The 21220-nt window shown below is 42.2% G+C and overlaps 1 protein-coding gene and 1 long non-coding RNA gene across 3 annotated transcripts in view; one reads left to right on the forward strand and one right to left on the reverse strand.

Annotated features, from left to right (window-relative positions):
• Positions 1–366: 366 nt before the first annotated feature.
• The window catches only part of LOC133553612 (uncharacterized), a 58701-nt gene continuing 37847 nt past the window's right edge, over positions 367–21220 (reverse strand). For both annotated transcript variants that reach the window (XR_009806960.1, XR_009806961.1), the window contains 2 exons: positions 955–1027; positions 367–879 (listed from right to left, as the gene is read on the reverse strand). This is a non-coding gene — a long non-coding RNA (uncharacterized LOC133553612). The remainder of the gene's footprint in view (positions 880–954; positions 1028–21220) is intronic.
• Positions 9484–21220, forward strand: part of LOC133553610 (proteolipid protein DM alpha-like) — a 42574-nt gene continuing 30837 nt past the window's right edge. Inside the window, exon 1 of the mRNA XM_061901996.1 lies at positions 9484–9741. Coding sequence (XP_061757980.1) covers positions 9738–9741 — 4 coding nt within the window. The 5' untranslated portion in view covers positions 9484–9737. The remainder of the gene's footprint in view (positions 9742–21220) is intronic.

Here is a 21220-nt window from a genome sequence, read left to right on the forward strand (position 1 = left end):
CAAACTTTTAGTGTTGTGCATTCATGCACAAAGGTCAGTTTGTTGAGCTAATCGATGCTAACATGCTATTTAGGCTAGCTGTATGTGCATATTGCATCATTGTGCCTCATTTCTAGCTATATTTGAGCTCATTTAGTTCCTTTAAGTCCTCATAATTCACTTTATATCTCATGACACACTATCTGTATGTAATATGGCTTTTAATTTTCTGCGGCCCCAGGCGGATTTGTTTTTGTATTTTTGGTCCAATTTGGCTCTTTCAACATTTTGGATTGCCGACCCCTGGCCTAATACAATGTAATCCATCCATCAATTTTAATATACATGTCAAAGTTTGTTTGTGACGAACCCCAACATGCAGAGAAGTAAGTAAACATGATTTAATCAAAATACTAAGACAAAACCAAACAAAAGGGGTACAACAAAAAGCGCGCACGTGGGCGGATAACAAACCAAAAGGCTTAGCGTGGAAGCAAGCAGGTATCGAGCAGGAAACAGAAGTCGTACATGTAATGATAATAATAATAATGGATTGGATTTATATCGCGCTTTTGTATTGTTAGATACTCAAAGCGCTCACAGAGAAGTGGGAACCCATTATTCATTCACACCTGGTGGTGGTAAGCTACATCAGTAGCCACAGCTGCCCTGAGGTAGACTGACGGAAGCGTGGCTGCCAGTTTGTGCCTACGGCCCCTCCGACCACCACCAATCATTCATTCATCTTTCATTCACCAGTGTGAGCGGCACCGGGGGCAAAGGGTGAAGTGTCCTGCCCAAGGACACAACGGCAGTGACTTTGATGTCCATAGGTGGGAAGCGAACCTGCAACCCTCAGGTTTCTGGCACGGCCGCTCTACCCACTACGCCATACTGCCCCTGTAATATGAAAACAAACTTGGGGGCAGGGAACAAAAACAGTAAGCTACAAACATCTAACTAAATAAAACTTACCTTTAAGCAGCAAAGATACGACACGACAAGAGCGACAAGAAGTGGCATCGACAAGACAATAATCCAGCACTGACTGGAAGAAAAAGCAGGTACAAATAGGTTTCGGGCTGATTGACACCAGGTGTGGCCAAGTGCCCAAGGACACAACGGCAGCGACTTTGATGTCCATAGGTGGGAAGCGTACCAGCAACCCTCAGGTTTCTGGCACGGCCGCTCTACCCACTACGCCATACCGCCCCTGTAATATGAAAACAAACTTGGGGGCAGGGAACAAAAACAGTAAGCTACATCTCCTCTTTCGTAGACACCATAGCCTGTGTTTCCTCATATTCTTTTAGCATTTCTTCATACATCTCCAGGAAAACATCAGTAGAAGCGGACACAAAATAGAATACTAGGGTTTTACCCTCTATTTCTCTCGTCTTTGAGTGGAAGAGTTAGGGCTGCATTGGATTCTGGGAATTTGTTCTGTTGTGTTACGAAGCGGATGTCCTCCCAAAATGTGTTTGTCAATCTTGTTTGGTGTGGGTTCACAGTGTGGCGCATATTTGTAACAGTGTTACAGTTATTTATACGGTCACCCTCAGTGTGACCTGCATGGCTGTTGATCAACTATGTCTTCTGCGTCTGCAGAAGCCAAATACAACATGTGGATGGTCGTAGAGAATGTTAAAGGCAGTGTCTCCAAGGTGTCCCCTTAATATGTCCTCTCTCCTATGTCCCCCCCCTCCCTTGTGGAGGGGGTCCGGTCCGATGACCATGGATGAAGTACTGGCTGTCCAGAGTCGAGACCCAGGATGGACCGCTCGTCGGGACCCAGGATGGACCGCTCGCCTGTATCGGTTGGGGACATCTCTACGCTGCTGATCCGCCTCCGCTTGAGATGGTTTCCTGTGGACTGGACTCTCGCTGCTGTCTTGGATCCGCTTTGAACTGAACTCTCGCGGCTGTGTTGGAGCCACTATGGATTGAACTTTCACAGTATCATGTTGGACCCGCTCGACATCCATTGCTTTCGGTCCCCTAGAGGGGGGGAGGTTGCCCACATCTGAGGTCCTCTCCAAGGTTTCTCATAGTCAGCATTGTCACTGGCGTCCCACTGGATGTGAATTCTCCCTGCCCACTGGGTGTGAGTTTTTCTTGCCCTTTTGCGGGTTCTTCCGAGGATGTTGTAGTCGTAATGATTTGTGCAGTCCTTTGAGACATTTGTGATTTGGGGCTATATAAATAAACATTGATTGATTGATTGAATATTGTCGTGCGGGTGAAATTCGGGACATTGATTACCCCCGGAGGGGCTCTGAAAATTGGGAGTATCCCGGAAAAATCGGGGTTATACAAGTATGATGCTGTAAAGCGCCATTCATATAAAACTTGCAGGCCGCACCAACGTTGAATTTTCACATTAAGGTGCGGGCCGCGTGTTTGAGACCCCTGAACTAAACTAACCCCTCTTCCTCCGTGCTGCCCGCATTCGAGTTCCGTTAAAAGAAAACCAAACGGGTGTTCAGTGCCGATTCATGGAAATCAGTGGTGGAACTTGAGCGTAATTTAACTAACCAACTAACGGATGAAAACAATACCGCTCGCCTCGTTGGGCGAAAGTAATGAATTTAACATGAGACGAGGAGGGAAAAAAACCCTGAAAAAAGAGGTAGTACGACATGATGTAACAGCCTGGTTAGAGGAGAACAAACCTTGTAAAACATGGCTGTCTCTCAGAGGATTTCAGAGCTGGTAGCACAAAAATAAATTATCTAATGGGGGCTGTGCTGTGAGAGTAAGTCGATTAATTTGGAGGGGAAATCTAAAGCTCTGTGACAAAATGACATATCCACAATTTGAAAATGATAGATTCCATTAAAGGTGCTCACGTGGGGGTCTAAATTAAAACAGGTTTAGGAAAAGATATATTACAGGAACTGGTAGTAGCCAACATGTTTATAAAGTGCATGTTGAAAGATGCAAAGGATAACATGAGGGGGGAAGCTGCCACCTAGTGGTGAGGATGAAACCAAGTTCAGGCTTTTGGCTTTTTTTTAATTCTGGTTGGGTTTTTTTTTCCCCCACACATCCATCCATCCATCCATTTTCTACCGCTTATTCCCTTTCGGGGTCGCGGGGGGCGCTGGCGCCTATCTCAGCTACAATCGGGCGGAAGGCGGGGTACACCCTGGACAAGTCGCCACCTCATCGCAGGGCCAACACAGATAGACAACATTCACACACTAGGGCCAATTTAGTGTTGCCAATCAACCTATCCCCAGGTGCATGTCTTTGGAGGTGGGAGGAAGCCGGAGTACCCGGAGGGAACCCACGCATTCACGGGGAGAACATGCAAACTCCACACAGAAAGATCCCGAGCCTGGATTTGAACCCAGGACTGCAGGAACTTCGTATTGTGAGGCAGACGCACTAACCCCTCTGCCACCGTGAAGCCCTTCCCCACACATCCATTTTTATCCAAAACATTTGATGGTAGGTCATGATGCTGCATAGGAGCCCTGGTGGAAAAATGCTTTGGCTCTCGCCTAAACTCTCAGAGGATTATTTCTGGCATAACAATGCAAAGCAAAAAAATAATTTAAAAAAACTACATTCTGAAATACGATATTGAAAAATCTGTTCGGATAACTTCTCGACGGCAATGTTGAGTAGAATCTCAAGAGGCATTTTCCTTCCTAGTCAGGTCAGTCATGCACATTTTACCTACTGTGAGAGAAAATACACATGTGATTGGAGTGTGTATTGTGCGTTATAAATACACACACGACTTTAGCTGCAACTCCAGGTCAAATTATATTCATTACGAGAGGTGGATCGGAAATATAACAATCTTCATTTTTTTTGTGCTCTCGTACTTTTGAAGTCCATTACTCCGGCTTCCTCCCACCTCCAAAGACATGCACCTGGGGATAGGTTGATTGGCAACACTAAATTGGCCCTAGTGTGTGAATGTGAGTGTGAATGTTGTCTGTCTATCTGTGTTGGCCCTGTGATGAGGTGGCGACTTGTCCAGGGTGTACCCCGCCTTCCGCCCGATTGTAGCTGAGATAGGCGCCAGCGCCCCCCGCGACCCCGAAAGGGAATAAGCGGTAGAAAATGGATGGATGGATGGATGGTGTGAATGTGAGTATGAATGTTGTCTGTCTATCTGTGTTGGCCCTGCGATGAGATGGCGACTTGTCCAGGGTGTACCCTGCCTTCCGCCCGATTGTAGCTGAGATAGGCGCCAGCGCCCCCCGCGACCCCGAAAGGGAATAAGCGGTAGAAAATGGATGGATGGATGGTGTGAATGTGAGTATGAATGTTGTCTGTCTATCTGTGTTGGCCCTGTGATGAGGTGGCGACTTGTCCAGGGTGTACCCTGCCTTCCGCCCGATTGTAGCTGAGATAGCCGCCAGCGCCCCCCGCGACCCCGAAAGGGAATAAGCGGTAGAAAATGGATGGATGGATGGTGTGAATGTGAGTATGAATGTTGTCTGTCTATCTGTGTTGGCCCTGCGATGAAGTGGCGACTTGTCCAGGGTGTACCCTGCCTTCCGCCCGATTGTAGCTGAGATAGCCGCCAGCGCCCCCCGCGACCCCGAAAGGGAATAAGCGGTAGAAAATGGATGGATGGATGGTGTGAATGTGAGTGTGAATGTTGTCTGTCTATCTGTGTTGGCCCTGCGATGAAGTGGCGACTTGTCCAGGGTGTACCCTGCCTTCCGCCCGATTGTAGCTGAGATAGCCGCCAGCGCCCCCCGCGACCCCGAAAGGGAATAAGCGGTAGAAAATGGATGGATGGATGGTGTGAATGTGAGTGTGAATGTTGTCTGTCTATCTGTGTTGGCCCTGCGATGAGGTGGCGACTTGTCCAGGGTGTACCCCGCCTTCTGCCCGATAGTAGCTGAGATAGGCGCCAGCGCCCCCCGCGACCCCGAAAGGGAATAAGCGGTAGAAAATGGATGGATGGATGAACGCAGTGGAGGAGCGTGCGTTTCCCACCTAGGCCTTCAGTGATGTCCGACTTCAATGATTACCTCTCAAAACACCATCATTTATGTCAGTTGGTTCTCAAACTTTTTTCAGTGATGTACCCCCTGTGAACATTTTTTTAATTCAAGTACACCCTAGTCAGAGCAAAGCATTTTTGCTAGAAAAAAAGAGATAAAGTAAAATACAGCACTATGTCATCAGTTTCTGATTTATTAAACTGTATAACAGCGCAAAATATTGCTCATTTCAAGTGGTCTTTCTTGAACTATTTGGAAAAAAATATATGAAAATAACTAAAAACTTGTTGAAAAATAAACAAGTGATTCGATTATAAATAAAGATTTATACACATAGAAGTAATCATCAACTTAAATTGCCGTCTTCGGGGATTGTAATAATGCATCTGGATTGATGAACTTAATTCTAAACATTTTTTCTCAAACATCAATATTTATGGAACATGTACACAAAAAAATCTAGCTGTCAACACTGAATATTGTTTTGTTGCATTTCTTTTCACACTTTATGAACTTACATTCATATTTTGTTGAAGTATTATTCAATAAATATATTTATAAAGGATTTTTGAATTGTTGCTATTTTTAGAATATTTTAAAAAAAATCTCACGTACCCCTTGGCATACCTTCAAGTACCCCCATTTGAGAACCACTGATTTATGTCACCACATGACCATGGCTGAAGTAATCCAATATACAAACACATTTACGCACTACTGGACATTAAAGCACATCAACAGTGTACAAAACATGTTCTTTTCTGGCGCATTTTAAAAATCAATAAACCCGCATTGGCAATTAAAACATATCTTATGTGGTACTGTCAAAATTAAAATTGCAAAAAAAAAAAACATTAAACGTGAAAAATATTTGAACTCGCAATTTGTAGCACCCATTCGACACCGTATAAGCCAGTACCGCTAGTAGTCGGGTGATTTAAGTGGAAATGGCAGGCATTTCCCCATTTCATCGCCGATATCGTCTCACAAGATGTACTTTCCCCTATAAATATCCTTCTTGAAAATGGCCTTGCAAATATTTATCAACATATTGTTCTCCTTCTCTGTGGATCAACACTTCCTGCTTCTTGCTAAGTTGCAACTTGTGATTGGATACTCACTTTGGAATCACAAATGAGTATCCAAACAGAGTCTGGTTAACATCACTGCCAACAACTTGTGATCTGATTGGCTCTCGCAAATGTCTATTAACTGTGTGTGTTCTCAGATTCATCCGGGAACGGTCCTGGTGAGTATCCAATCACAGGACGCGTAAATATCACGTTCAATGTAAGGCCTTCGAGAATGCCTTACTGACAACAACTCGTGATCTGATTGGCTATCGCAATTGTCTATCAACTGTATGTGCCCGTTCACTGACAGTGCAAAGACGCCTGCATTGTTGATTTTGAAGGCATCTGGCAAATTTCATATAGCAAGGCAACATAAGTTAGCTGAATTCTGATTGGATAAAATCAAAACCTAGGATGGGCTCCAGCACCCCCCCAGAACACCACCCCGAAAGGGAAAAGCAACACAAAAAAATCGATGGATGGATGGATAAGATGAGGTGGAGATTTGTCCGGAGTGTACAGGCCTTCTTCCCGAGTGCGGCTGGGATAGGTTCCAGCACCCCCGCCACCCTGATAGGGACAAGCGGTATAAAATGGATGGATAAGATGAGGTGGCAACTTGTCCAGTGTGTACCAGGCCTCCCGCCCGAGTCCAGCTGGGATAGGCTCCAGCACCCACAGCGACCCCGAAAGCGACAAGCAGTACAAAAAGGAAAGATGGATGGATAAGATGAGGTGGCGACTTATCCAGGGTGTACCCTGCCTTTCGTCTGAGTGCAGCTGGGATAGGCCCCAGCACCACCTCGTGACCCCGAGAGGGACAAGTGGGTAGAAAATGGATGGATTGATAAGATGAGGTGGCGACTTGTCCAGGGCGTACCAGGCCTTCCGCCCGAGTGCAGCTGGGATAGGCTCCAGCACATTCCGCGACCTTGAAAGGGACAAGCGGAAAAAAATGGATGGATGGATGGATAAGATGAGGTGACGACTTGTCCAGGGTGTACCAGGACTTTCACCCGAGTGCAGCTGGGATAGGCTCCAGCACCACCCAGCGACCCTAAGAGGGACAAGCGGGTAGAAAATGGATGGATGGATAAGATGAAATGGCGACTTGTCCAGGGTGTACAAGGCCTTCCCTCTGAGTGCAGCTGAAATAGGCTCCAGCACGCCCCCGCCACCCCGAAAGGAACAAGCAGTAAAAAAAATGGATGAATGGATGGATGGATAAGATGAAGTGGCGACTTGTCCAGGGTGTACTTGGCCTTACGCCCAAGTTCAGCTGAGATAGGATCCAGCACACCCGCGACCTCGAAAGGGAGAAGCGATAGAAAATGGATGGATGAGATGAGGTGGCGACTTGTCCCAGGCGTACCCGGCCTTCCCTCCGAGTGCAGCTGAAATAGGCTCCAGCACACCCTGTGACCTCGAAAGGGACAAGCAGTAACAAACTGATGGATGGATAGATAAGACGAGGTGGCAACTTGTCCAGGGTGTACCCTGCCTTCCCCCCCGGTGCACCTGAAATAGGCTCCAGCATACCCCGCGACCTCGAAAGGGACAAGCAGTAAAAAAATGAATAGATGGATGGATAAGATGAGGTGGCGACTTGTCCAGGGGTGTACCCCGCCTTCCGCTCCGAGTGCAGCTGGGATCGGCTCCAGCACCACCCTGCAACCCACAGAGGGACAAGCGGGTAGAAAATGGATGGATGAATGGATGGATAAGATGAGGTAGCGACTTGTCCAGGGTGTACGAGGCCTTCCGCCTGAGGGCAGCTGGGATAGGCTCCAGCACCCCCAGCTACCGCGAAAGGGACAAGCGGTAAAAAATTGATTGATGGATGGATAAGATGAGGTGGTGACTTGTACAGGGTGTACACCGCCTTACGCCCGAGTGCAGCTGGGATAGGCTCCAGCAATCCCCGCGACCTCGAAAGGGACACGCGGTAAAAAAATGGATGGATGGATGGATAAGATGAGGTGGCGACTTGTCCAGGGGTGTACCCCGCCTTCCGCTCCGAGTGCAGCTGGGATCGGCTCCAGCACCACCCTGCAACCCACAGAGGGACAAGCGGGTAGAAAATGGATGGATGAATGGATGGATAAGATGAGGTAGCGACTTGTCCAGGGTGTACGAGGCCTTCCGCCTGAGGGCAGCTGGGATAGGCTCCAGCACCCCCAGCTACCGCGAAAGGGACAAGCGGTAAAAAATTGATTGATGGATGGATAAGATGAGGTGGTGACTTGTACAGGGTGTACACCGCCTTACGCCCGAGTGCAGCTGGGATAGGCTCCAGCAATACCCGCGACCTCGAAAGGGACACGCGGTAAAAAAATGGATGGATGGATGGATAAGATGAGGTGGCGACTTGTCCAGGGTGTACCAGGACTTTCACCCGAGTGCAGTTGGGACAGGCTCCAGCACCCCCGCAACCCCGAAATGGACAAGCGGTAGAAATAAATGGATGGATGGATGGATAAGATGAGATGGCGACTTGTCCAGGTTGTACCAGGCTTTACCCCCGAGTGCAGCTGAAATAGGCTCCAGCACACCCCGCAACCTCGAAAGGGACAAGCAATAAAAAAAAATGGATGGATGGATGGATAAGATGAGGTGGCGACTTGTCTGGGGTGTACCAGGACTTTCACCCGAGTGCAGCTGGGATAGGCTCCAACAACCCCGCAACCCCGAAAGGGACAAGCGGTAAAAAAATGGATGGATGGATGGATAAGATGAGGTGGCGACTTGTCTAGGGTGTACCAGGACTTTCACCCGAGTGCATCTGGGATAGGCTCCAGCACCCCCGCAACCCCGAAAGGGACAAGCGGTAAAAAAATGGATGGATGGATGGATAAGATGAGGTGGCGACTTGTACAGGGTGTACACCGCCTTACGCCCGAGTGCAGCTGGGATAGGCTCAAGCACCTCCAGCTACCGCGAAAGGGACAAGCGGTAAAAAGTGGATTGATGGATGGATAAGATGAGGTGGCGACTTGTACAGGGTGTACACCACCTTACGCCCAAGTGCAGCTGGGATAGGCTCCAGCACCACCCCGCGACCCCGTAAGGAACAAGCCGTAAAAAATGGATGGATAAGATGAGGTGGCGACTTGTCTAGGGTGTACCTGGCCTTCCGCCTTAGCTCAGTTGGGATAGGCTCCAGCACCCCACCCCCACCCTGCAACCCCGAAAGGGACAAGCGGTAGGAAAATGGATGGATGATTAAAACGATTTTGGCAGTTGACACCTTTGCTCCATTGAGCTTAAAACCAGTCAAAACTGTTCAGTTGAATTAGTTATGGACTTTCATGAGTGGAGTTTAACTTGTAAAAAAAAAAAAAAAAAATAGTAAACAAGGACAAAAAAATTAAAATCAAATAAATTAAAATTAAAAATAAATAAATAAATACATATTTTAAGTGAGTTTTTTTTTCTTGTTTATTTCTTGTATGCAAGGTGTTATTTGCACACACGCTCCAAGTGTGCGCATGTTCGACGCAACACGTCCGCGATTAAAACTCCAGCAGGCTTCATTATTCCCCGCCTCTGGAGCGCGCTGAAAGGCGACATTGTTGCTTTAAGATTGTTGCAACAATCGCCGAGGGCTCTGTCTATTGTCGGCGTGAGTTGGATCGATCCCGCGGGGGCCGACTGGCTGCATATCATCAGCGGTGCACAGAAGCTGCACGTCCTTCAACGCGTCCTTGCAGACATGGGTGAGCTTTCCATTCACTTCATTTGTTCTCAGTTGCTCCTTTTTTAGTCACTTGTGTGTTTGGACCATTTTTTTTCCACGTAGATAACCCGAAATCCAACATATTGGATGCAGTCAGGATGATTTAAGTGTAATTGGTTAATTGGAAGAAGGTGCGGGTTGTTAAGTCTGTTCACCACTATTGGGGCCCTCACTAAAGGTCACAATATTAGGTACGCCTGCACAGCCTTATCAACAAGTGGTTTTCAATTTTTTTTTTACCAAGTTACATGTCAACTAAACTACTTGGCTCTCCAAGTTGATTATTTATTCAGTCAACAGTTTTACAATCGTAAATTGACAACTTTACAGACCGACAGGGGTTTTAATACATTTTCAAAAATGTATGAAAAATGGAAAAAGATACAAAAAATGTATTTTTTTGCTTTTAATATGGTTTCTGTAGGAGGACAAACATGACACAAACCTCCCTAATTGTTATAAAGCACACTGTTTACATCACACATGCTTCACTGATTCGAGTATTTGGTGAGCGCCGTTTTGTCCTACTAAATTTGGCAGTCCTTGAACTCACCGTAGTTTGTTTACATCAAGGGTGCCCACACTTTTTCTGCAGGCGAGCTACTTTTCAATTGACCAACTCGAGGGGATCTTCCTCATTTATATATCCATCCATCATCTTCCGCTTATCCGAGGTCGGGTCGCGGGGGCAACAGCCTAAGCAGGGAAACCCAGACTTCCCTCCCCCCAGCCACTTCGTCTAGCTCTTCCCGGGGGAAGAGCTAGACGAAATATAAATGATATACAGACGAAATATAAATGATATATATATATATGATATATATCATTTATATTTATTTATTTATGAAAGAGACATTTTTGTAAACAAGTTAAATGTGTTTAATGATAATACAAGCATGTGTAACACATATAGATGTCTTTCTTTCACAAAGACAAGAATATAAGTTGGTGTATTACCTGATTCTGATGACTTGCATTGATTGGAATCAGACAGTAATGATGATAACGCCCACATTTTCAAATGGAGGAGAAAAAAAGTTGTCCTTTCTGTACAATACCACATGAAAGTGGTTGGTTTTTGGCATCTAATTCATCCAGCTTCCATACACTTTACAAGAAAAACATTGGCGGCAAATTCCGTAGCTTGCTTGATTGACATTCACGGCACCCGAGGGTCTTGTGAGATGACGCTGGCTGCTGCCAGTTCATTATTATGAAAAAATGACAGAGAGGAAGGCGAGAAACACTTTTTATTTCAACAGACTTTCGCGCCGTCCCTTCCGTCAAAACTCTAAAGGCCGACTGCACATTTCCTATCTTCACAATAAAAGCCCTGCTTCATGCTGCCTGCGCTAACAAAATAAGAGTCTCGGAAAGCTGGCGTGCACAAGTGATGTGCACGCCAGCTTTCTGAGGGATCGCTTGTGCACGCCAGTTTTCCGAGACTCTGTATTTAGTTAGCGCAGGCAGCATGAAGCAGGGCTTTTATTGTGAAGATAGGAAATGTGCAGTCGGCCTTTAGAGTTTTGACGGAAGGTACGGCGCGAGAGTCTGTTGAAATAAAAAGTGTTTCTCGCCTTCCTCTCGGTCATATTTTCATAATAATGATCTTGCAGCAGCCAGCGTCATCTCACAAGACCCTCCGGTACCGTGAATGTCATTTAAGTGACGTCTTGGTGAAGATTGATGATCACTCATTTTTAGGTCTATTTTTTTTAAAAGCCTGGCTGGAGATCGACTGACACACCCCCCGCGGTCGACTGGTAGCTCGCGATCGACGTAATGGGCCCCCCTGGTTTACATCAAAGTGTGGCCTGCGGGTTATTTTTTAACGGCCCTACGGCACATTTTAAGAACACGGTTGAAAAAATGTTAAAACATAAAAAGTGGTGTAAAAGAGCAAACAGGTGAAATGTAACAAGAAATTGTTGTGATGCTTAGTCTTATAACACAAAGCTGCCAAAGCTGTTTCTTTCTTTAAGAAAAATAATGAATCAAAATCAATGTCATTTTGAATTATTGACCTATTCAAGGCTCCAATTTCGTCACATTAGATATTCCACTTTGAGATATTTTTGGGGAAAAATTTTGCATATATTCTGTGTTTTGCCTTATAAAAAAATCAATCAATCAATGTTTATTTAGATAGCCCTAAATCACAAATGTCTCAAAGGGCTGCACAAGACTGTAAAAAACTTTAGCTGTTTTTTTTTTTTTTTCAAGAAGGGTCTAAAATAAACAAAAAACATAAACAACAACACAACTAATAATTGACGGATAGATCTGAAGTTTATCTGGAGATAATTGTGCTAAAAGTAAACGGTAAAAAAAACATATTGATTTTTTAACACTTTAATGAGTAGGACAATTATTTTAGTGTGATTTGTTTTTAAGTGTCATTGCTCAAAAAATAATAATGAATCAAAATCCAAAATTAAGGCTCCAATTATTATATAATCTGAAATATTCCACCTAAAAAAAATGTTATTGGGTGAAAATATTGCATATTTTGTGTTTTTTTTTCAATTTTTTTTCCTAATGTTGATCTAGAGCAGGGGTCACCGACACGGTGCCCGCAGGCTCCAGGTGGCCCGTAAGGACCAGATGAGTCGCCCGTTGGCCTGTTCTAAAAATAGCTCAAATAGCAGCACTTACCAGTGAGCTGCCTCTATTTTTTTAAATTGTATTTATTTACTAGACGTCTGGTCTCGCTTTGCTCGACATTTTTAATTCTAAGAGAGAAAAAACTCCAAATAGAATTAGAAAATCCAAGAAAATATTCTTAAGAATTGGTCTTCACTTGTTTAAATAAATTCATTTATTTTCTATTACTTTGCTTCTCATAACTTTCAGAAAGACAATTTTACAGAAAAAAATACAACCTTAAAAATAATTTTTAGGATTTTTAAACACATATACATTTTTACCTTTTAAATTATTTCCTCTTCTTTCCTGACAATTTAAATCAATGTTCAAGTATTTTTTTTTAATTGTAAAGAATAAAAATAAATTTAAATTAAACGCTTCATTTTAGCTTCTGTTTTTTCGACGAAGAATATCTGTGAAATATTTCTTCAAACTTATTATGATTAAAATTCAAAACAATTATTCTGGCAAATCTAGAAAATCTGTAGAATCAATTTTAAATCTTATTTCAAAGTCTTTTGAATTTCTTTTCAAATTTTTGTTCTGCAAAATCTAGTAGAAATAATGATTTGTTTCTGTTACAAATATAGCTTGGTCCAATTTGTTATATATTATAACAAAGTGCAGATTGAATTTTAACCTATTTAAAACGTGTCATCAAAATTCTAAAATTAATCTTAATCAGGAAAAATGACTAATGATGTTCCATAAATTATTTTTTTTGTTTTTTTCAAAAAAATTCCAATTAGCTAGTTTTTCTCTTCTTTTTTTCGGTTGAATTTTGAATTTGAAAGAGTCGAAATTGAAGATAAACTATGTTTCAAAATTAAATTTTAATTTTTTTTTTTCCTGTTTTGTCGTCTTTTAAACCGTTCAATTAAGTGTTTTTTAATCATTTATTCTCTACAAAAAACCTTCCGTAAAAGGAAAAAAAATGTACGCTGGAATGACAGACAGAAATACCCATTTTTTTTATATATATAGATTTATTTATTAAAGGTAAACTGAGCAAATTAGCTATTTCTGGCAATTTATTTAAGTGTGTATCAAACTGGTAGCCCTTTGCATTTATTAGTACCCAAGAAGTAGCTCTTGCTTTCAAAAAGGTTAGTGACCCCTGGTTTACATGTACAACTCCCTCCGACTTTCTAGTAGTGTTTCATGCCACTTCTTTTTCTGTCTCATTTTGTCCACCAAACTTTTAACACTGTGCATGAATGCACAAAGGTGAGTTTTGTTGATGTTATTGACTTGTGTGGAGTGCTAGTCAGACACATTTGGTCACTGCAAGCTAATCGATGCTAACATGCTATTTAGGCTAGCTATATGTACATATTGCATCATTATGCATCATTTGTAGCTATATTTGAGCTCATTTAGTTTTCTTTAAGTCCTCTTAATTCAATAAATATCTCATGACACACTATCTGTATGTAATATGGCTTTTAATTTTTTTGCGGCTCCAGACAGATTTGTTTTTGTACTTTTGGACCAATATGGCTCTTTCAACATTTTAGGTTGCTGACCCCTGGTTTAGGCTGAAGTTGAGCATGTTGAGCAGTTGGGTACCTAATGAAAAATTCAGTGCACCTATACACGGTATAGCTGGGTTGGTAGAGTGGCCGTGCCAGCAACTTGAGGGTTCCAGGTTCGATCCCAGCTTCCGCTCTCCTAGTCACTGCCATTGTGTCCTTGAGCAAGACACTTTACCCACCTGCTCCCAGTGCCACCCACACTAGTTTAAATGTAACTTGGATATTGGATTTCACTATGTAAAAGTGCTTTTAGTCACTAGAGAAAAGCGCTATATAAATATAATTCACTTATTTCGCCTAACCCAGGCTCTTTAGTGCCGCCCTAGTGGCTGCCTGGAGGGTTAAAAAAAAAAAAAAAAAAAAAAAAAAGATTCAAAATGGAAAAAGATAAGGAGAAAATAACTCAGTTTTATTATTTTTTTTGTTTGAGGAGAAACATGTCACAAACCTTCCCTATTGTTAGAAAAGCCCTCTATTTAATATGTTTGTGTGTATTCTTCACCGAATATTGTTTTGTCCTACTAATTTTGGCGGTTCTTGAACTCGCCGCAGTCTATACAGTTTGTTTACATGTAAAATCGTCCACTCCTTTGTCTCATTTTGCCCACCAAACGTTTTATGCTGTGTGTAAATGCACACTGGTGCACTTTGTTGATGTCACTGACTTGTTGGAGTGCAAGCTAATCAAGGCTAATGTGCTATTTAGGCTAGCTGTATGTACATATTGCATCATTATGCCTCATTTGTAGCTATATTGGAGCTCTTTTAATATCCTTTACTTTTATCCTCCTTGTGTAGAATTTATATTTGCATGTCTCATGACACATTACCTGCATTTCAAATAATTGTTTGTGTGCCATTTTGTTCCAGACCACAGCAAACATTATCTAGCTTGCCAAAGATTGTAATAAATCTATTACAAAACCTGTTTGCATGAGTTGGGAAATTGTGTTTTATGTAAATATAAACGGAATACAATGATTTGCAAATCATTTTCAAGCCATATTCAGTTGAATATGCTACAAAGACAACATATTTGATGTTCAAACTGATAAACCTTTTTTTTTCCCCAAATAATCATTAACTTTTGAATTTGATGCCAGCAACAAGTGACAAAGAAGTTGGGAAAGGTGGCAATAAATACTGATAAAGTTGAGAAGTTCTCAACAAACACTTATTTGGAACATCCCACAGGTGTGCAGGCTAATTGGGAACAGGTGGGTGCAATGATCAGGTGTAAAAGCAGCTTACATGAAATGCTAAATAATTCACAAACAAGGATGGGGCAAATTGTCTGACAGTTTTAGAACATTTCTCAACTAACTATTGCAAGGAATTTAGGGATTTTACCATCTACGGCCCGTAAAATCATCAAAAGGTTCAGAGAATCTGAAGAAATCACTGCACGTAAGCGATGATATTACGGACTGTTGATCCCTTAGGCGGTACTGCATCAAAAACAGACATCAGTGTGTAAAGGGTATCACCACATGGGCTCAGGAACACTTCATAAAACCACTGTCAGTAACTATAGTTGGTTGCTACATCTGTAAGTGCAAGTTAAAACTCTACTATGCAAAGTCAAAGGCATTTATCAACAATATCCTGAAACGCCGCCGGCTTAACTGGGCCCGAGCTCATCTAAGATGGACTGATGCAAAGTTGATAGGTGTTTTGTGGTCTGACGAGTCCACATTTGAAATTATATTTGGAAACTGTGGACGTGGTGTCCTCCGGAACAAAGAGGAAAATAACCATCCGGATTGTTATAGGCGCAAAGTTGAAAAGCCAGCATCTGTGATGGTATGGGGGTGTGTTAGTGCCCAAGACATGGGTAACTTACACATCTGTGAAGGCACCATTAATGCTGAAAGGTCCATACAGGTTTTGGAGCAACATATGTTGTCATCCAAGCAACGTTATCATGGACGCCCCTGCTTATTTCAGCAAGCCACGTGTTACAACAGCGTGGTTTCGTAGTAAAAGAGCATGGGTACTTTCCTGGCCCGCCCGCAGTCCAGACCTGTCTTCCATGGAAAATGTGTGGCGCATTATGAAGCGTAAAATACGACAGCGGAGACCCCGGACTGTTGAAGGACTGAAGCTCTACATTAAACAAGAATGGGAAAGAATTCCACTTTCAAAGCTTCAACAATTAGTTTCCTCAGTTCCCAAACGTTTATTGAGTGTTGTTAAAAGAAAAGGTGATGTAACACAGTGGTGAACATGCCCTTTCCCAACTACTTTGGCACGTGTTGCAGCCATGAAATTCTAAGTTAATTATTATTTGCAAAAAAAAAATAAAGTTTATGAGTTTGAACATCAAATATGTTGTCTTTGTAGTGCGTTCAACTGAATATGGGTTGAAAAGGATTTGCTAATCATTGTATTCCGTTTATATTTACATCTAACACAATTTCCCAACTCATATGGAAACAGGGTTTGTATTATCTAACGCATCATGTGACATGAATGCTTATCATAAAAGCATCTCTTTTGATGCAGTCTGAATGGATCGACGAGTGTGCAGGTGTGTCTTATATTGTGACCAAGTGACTATATATGATACCTTTTTCACTGAGTACCATCTCAGAAAAAAACTTAGCTCTCCAAGTACCACCATAAAGACCAATAATAAAATAAAGTAGCATTGTAGGCCTAAGTGTTCATTAAAACAATGCAGATGTTTTATTTAAAAAGTATATTTATTATTTTTGGACAGTTACACTGTGTTTAGTAGATGTAGAAAAATAAAACAATGTACTTTAATCAAGTGATTTTTTGGCGTACTACTAGATGCAGCCCGCGTGGTACTATTTTTTTTTTTTTTACAAACATTCTGATACTGATACTTTTGTAGAGAGTGAGGCTTGGTTTTATTTGCTATCTACATGGAAGGGCTGCACAATTGAACATCTTGCACAAGGACTCAAAAAACGGGTTATGAAAGTGACTGTGGAACAAGATTTCCACAAAATTCACACCAAAATATATTTAACATGTATTAACTGGCGCACAAGTTTTAAATGTACACAACTCAAAACCAGTGAAGTTTGCACGTTGTGTAATTAATAAATAAAAACAGATTACAATGATTTGCAAATCCCTTTTTAACTTGTATTCAATAGAATACACTGCAAAGACGAGATAGTTAATGTGTGAACGGAGAAACTTAATTTGTTTCGCAAATAATCATTAACTTAGGATTTAATGGCAGCAACATATTGCAAATAAGTTGGCACAGGGGCATTTTTACCACTGTGTTACATGGCCTTTCCTTTAAACAACACTCAGTAAACGTTTGGGAACTGAGGTGACCAATTTTTGAAGCCTTTCAGGTGGAATTATTTCCCATTCTTGCTTGATGTACAGCTTAAGTTTTCCGGGGTCTCCATTCTTGCCTAAAAAAATCTGGATGCTTTTTTTTGTCTTTGTTCGGAAGACACAACGTCCAGTTTCCCCAAAAAATTGACAGAAAACTTTTACACTAGTCCATCTTAGATGAACTCGGGCCCATCGAAGCCGGCGGCGAATCTGGGTGTTGTTGATAAATGGCTTTCGCTCAGTATAGTAGAGTTTTAACTTGCACTTACAGACGTAGCGACCAACTGTAATTACTGACAGTGGTTTTCTAAAGTGTTCCTTAGCCCATGTGGTGATATCCTTTACACAGTGATGTCACTTTTTGGTGCAGTACCGCCTGAGGGATCCAAGGTCACAGGCATACAATGTTAGGTACAGTGATTTCTCCAGATTCTCTGAACCCTAAGTTCCTCACAATAGCTCGTTGATAAACGTTGTTTTTAAACTGTTGGACGATTTCCTCACGTATTTGTTCACAAAGTGGTGACCCTCGCCCTATCCTTGTTTGTGAATGACTGAGCATTTCATAGAAGCTGCTTTCATACCCAATCATGGCACCCACCTGTTCCCAATTAGCCTGTTCACCTGTGGGATGTTGCACATAAGTGTTTGATGAGCGTTCCTCATTATTCTCAGTCTTTTTTGCCACTTGTGCCAGATTTTTTGAAACATGTTGCAGGCATCAAATTCCAAATCAATTAATATTAGCAAAAAATAACAAAGTTTTCCAGTTTGGATTTCAAAGTATATTATCTTTAGAGTCTATTCAATCGAATATAGGTTGAAAATTGTATTCTGTTTTTATTTCCGATTTACACAATGTGCCAACTTCACTGATTTTGGGGTTTGTAGATTCAAATCCTCACAGGTCTCCATGGTGTGAACAAAATATGAGCAATATTACCTGAAGTTACAATCTTGTGCCTCTCCCAAATTGTAAATACTGAGCTTGTTTGTTCTCACCTGCCTCCCAACGGGTGGCTGGTGGCCATGTTGGGTGTTTTGCTTGCAAAGGTGTGAAATAACTGTGAATGCAATCTCTTCCTGTCTGGTTTTCTGGGATATTTTGCTTTCAACTCTTCCAGGGTGACACTCAATAGCAGTGAAGTTGAACGGATGGTTGAGTGCTGCTTTCTTTGGAAAATATAAATTGTTTATTTCCCTATTGTAGTCACTTTGTAAAGTGGGCCTCAATGAGCAAAGCACACACTTAGGCCCGAACAGAAATGCTCTTGTGCTTAAGCCTAAAGGCCTACTGAAAGCCACTAGTACCGACCACGCAGTCTGATAGTTTATACATCAATGATGAAATATTAACATTGCAACACATGCCAATAAAGCCGGGTTAGTTTACTAAATTGCAATTTTAAATTTCGCGCAGAAGTATCCTGATAAAACGTCACGTTATGATGACCCGTTAACGTGACGTCACGCATTGTAGAGGACATTTTGTTCCAGCACCGTTCCCAGCTATAAGTCGTCTGCTTTCATCGCATAATTCTAATCTGTGTTACTGAATCTTTTGCATTTTGTTCAATGAATAATGGAGACGTCAAAGAAGAAAGCTGTAGGTGGGAAGCGGTGTATTGCGGCCGCCTTTTGTAACACAAACACAGCCGGTGTTTCATTGTTTACATTCCCGAAAGATGACGGTGAAGCTTTACTATGGAACAGAGCGGTCAAGTGAAGACTGTCGGATTGGACCACACACGCAAAGTACAGTGTATTATGCAGCGATCATTTCGAAAGATCGTGTTTCGAAGAGGGTCCCTTCCGAAGGGCAGATATGGCCATCTCCACTACCTGTCGATTGGTGCTAAAGAAAGGTGCAAGGCCGACCTACAGGTTGTACAGGTACGACCATATAATCTCACTAAAACACTAGTAACACAATAAGTGTTGGATTAATTGTAAATAAGTTATCTCATTTTATTCAAATATGATTGTTTTGTGCATTGAGTAGACAAGTAGAAAATAAACTTGGTGTTAGATTGAACTTAGGTTGAGCTACCCACTTAAAGGAGGAATTTGCAGATGGGCCAGAGCAATGCAGGAAGTTGCTAATCCTTTTATTGCTATGTATTTGCCTGTGTTTACTTATCAGCACAGGGGTTAGGTATCCCACACAGCTGTAAATCCCCCTCCCTGAGTGCAGCTGTGTGTGCGTGTTTGTACTGAAAGGGTTTCCCCAAATGAATTAAAAAGGCGAGGAGGCTGGAGAAAGTTTCTGAGTAAATTGGGAGCCTGTAACTGACAACTCGCTCCAGTTTCTCTCCTCGTACGTGAAAGGTAATCACTGGTTTGTGTTCTATTCTCTGTTTTTGTGTCTTTATAATGTCTCATGGTATTTGACCCTGACAATAAACAGATAAGGGATTTTCCAGAATTATCCTAGTAAATTTGTCTAATAACATCTGAATCGCTCACACTTTTTTTCTAGTCCTTCACTCTCACTTTCCTCATCCACAAATCTTTCATCCTCGCTCAAATTAATGGGGAAATCGTCGCTTTCTCGGTCCGAATCGCTCTCGCTGCTGGTGGCCATGATTGTAAACAATGTTCAGATGTGAGGAGCTCCACAACCAGTGACGTCACGCGCATATCGTCTTCCACTTCCGGTACAGGCAGGGCTTTTTTTTTAGCACCAAATGTTGCGAACTTTATCGTCGATGTTGTTTATTAAATCCTTTCAGCAAAAATATGGCAATATGCCGAAATGATCAAGTATGACACATAGAATGGACCTGCTATCCACGTTTAAATAAGAAAACTAGTAACACAATAAGCAGATAAGGGATTTTCCAGAATTATCCGAGTAAATTTGTCTAATAACATCTGAATCGCTCCCACTATATAGTCTGTTTTTTTTTCTAGTCCTTCACTCTCACTTTCCTCATCCACAAATCTTTCATCCTCGCTCAAATTAATTGGGGAAATCGTCGCTTTCTCGGTCCGAATCACTCTCGCTGCTGGTGGCCATGATTGTAAACAATGTTCAGATGTGAGAAGCTCCACAACCCGTGATGTCACGCGCTTATCGTCTGCTACTTCCGGTACAGGCAAGGCTTTTTTATCAGCACAAGTTGCGAACTTTACCGTCGATGTTCTCTACTAAATCCTTTCATCAAAATTTGGCGAAATGATCAAGTATGACACATAGAATGGACCTGCTATCCCCGTTTAAATAAGAAAACTAGTAACACAATAAGCAGATAAGGGATTTTCCAGAATTATCCTAGTAAATTTGTCTAATAACATCCGAATCGCTCCCACTGTATAGTCTTTTTTTTTTTTCAAGTCCTTCACTCTCACTTTCCTCATCCACAAATCTTTCATCCTCTCTCAAATTAATGGGGAAATCGTCGCTTTCTCGGTCCGAATCACTCTCGCTGCTGGTGGCCATGATTGTAAACAATGTTCAGATGTGAGGAGCTCCACAACCCGTGATGTCACGCGCTTATCGTCTGCTACTTCTGGTACAGGCAAGGCTTTTTTATCAGCACCAAAAGTTGCAAACTTTACCGTCGATGTTCTCTACTAAATCCTTTCAGCAAAATATGGCGAAATGATCAAGTATGACACATAGAATGGACCTGCTATCCCTGTTTGAATAAGAAAACTAGTAACACAATAAGCAGATAAGGGATTTTCCAGAATTATCCTAGTAAATTTGTCTAATAACATCTGAATCGCTCCCACTGTTAAGTCTTTTTTTTTTGTAGTCCTTCACTCTCACTTTCCTCATCCACAAATCTTTCATTCTCGCTCAAATTAATGGGGAAATCGTCGATTTCTCGGTCCGTATCGCTCTCGCTGCTGGTGGCCATGATTGTAAACAATGTTCAAGATGTGAGAAGCTCCACAACCCGTGATGTCACGCGCTTATCGTCTGCTACTTCTGGTACAGGTAAGGCT

This window comes from Nerophis ophidion, linkage group LG05 (genome assembly GCF_033978795.1).
Source record: "Nerophis ophidion isolate RoL-2023_Sa linkage group LG05, RoL_Noph_v1.0, whole genome shotgun sequence".
NCBI classification, from domain to species: Eukaryota; Metazoa; Chordata; class Actinopteri; order Syngnathiformes; family Syngnathidae; genus Nerophis; species Nerophis ophidion.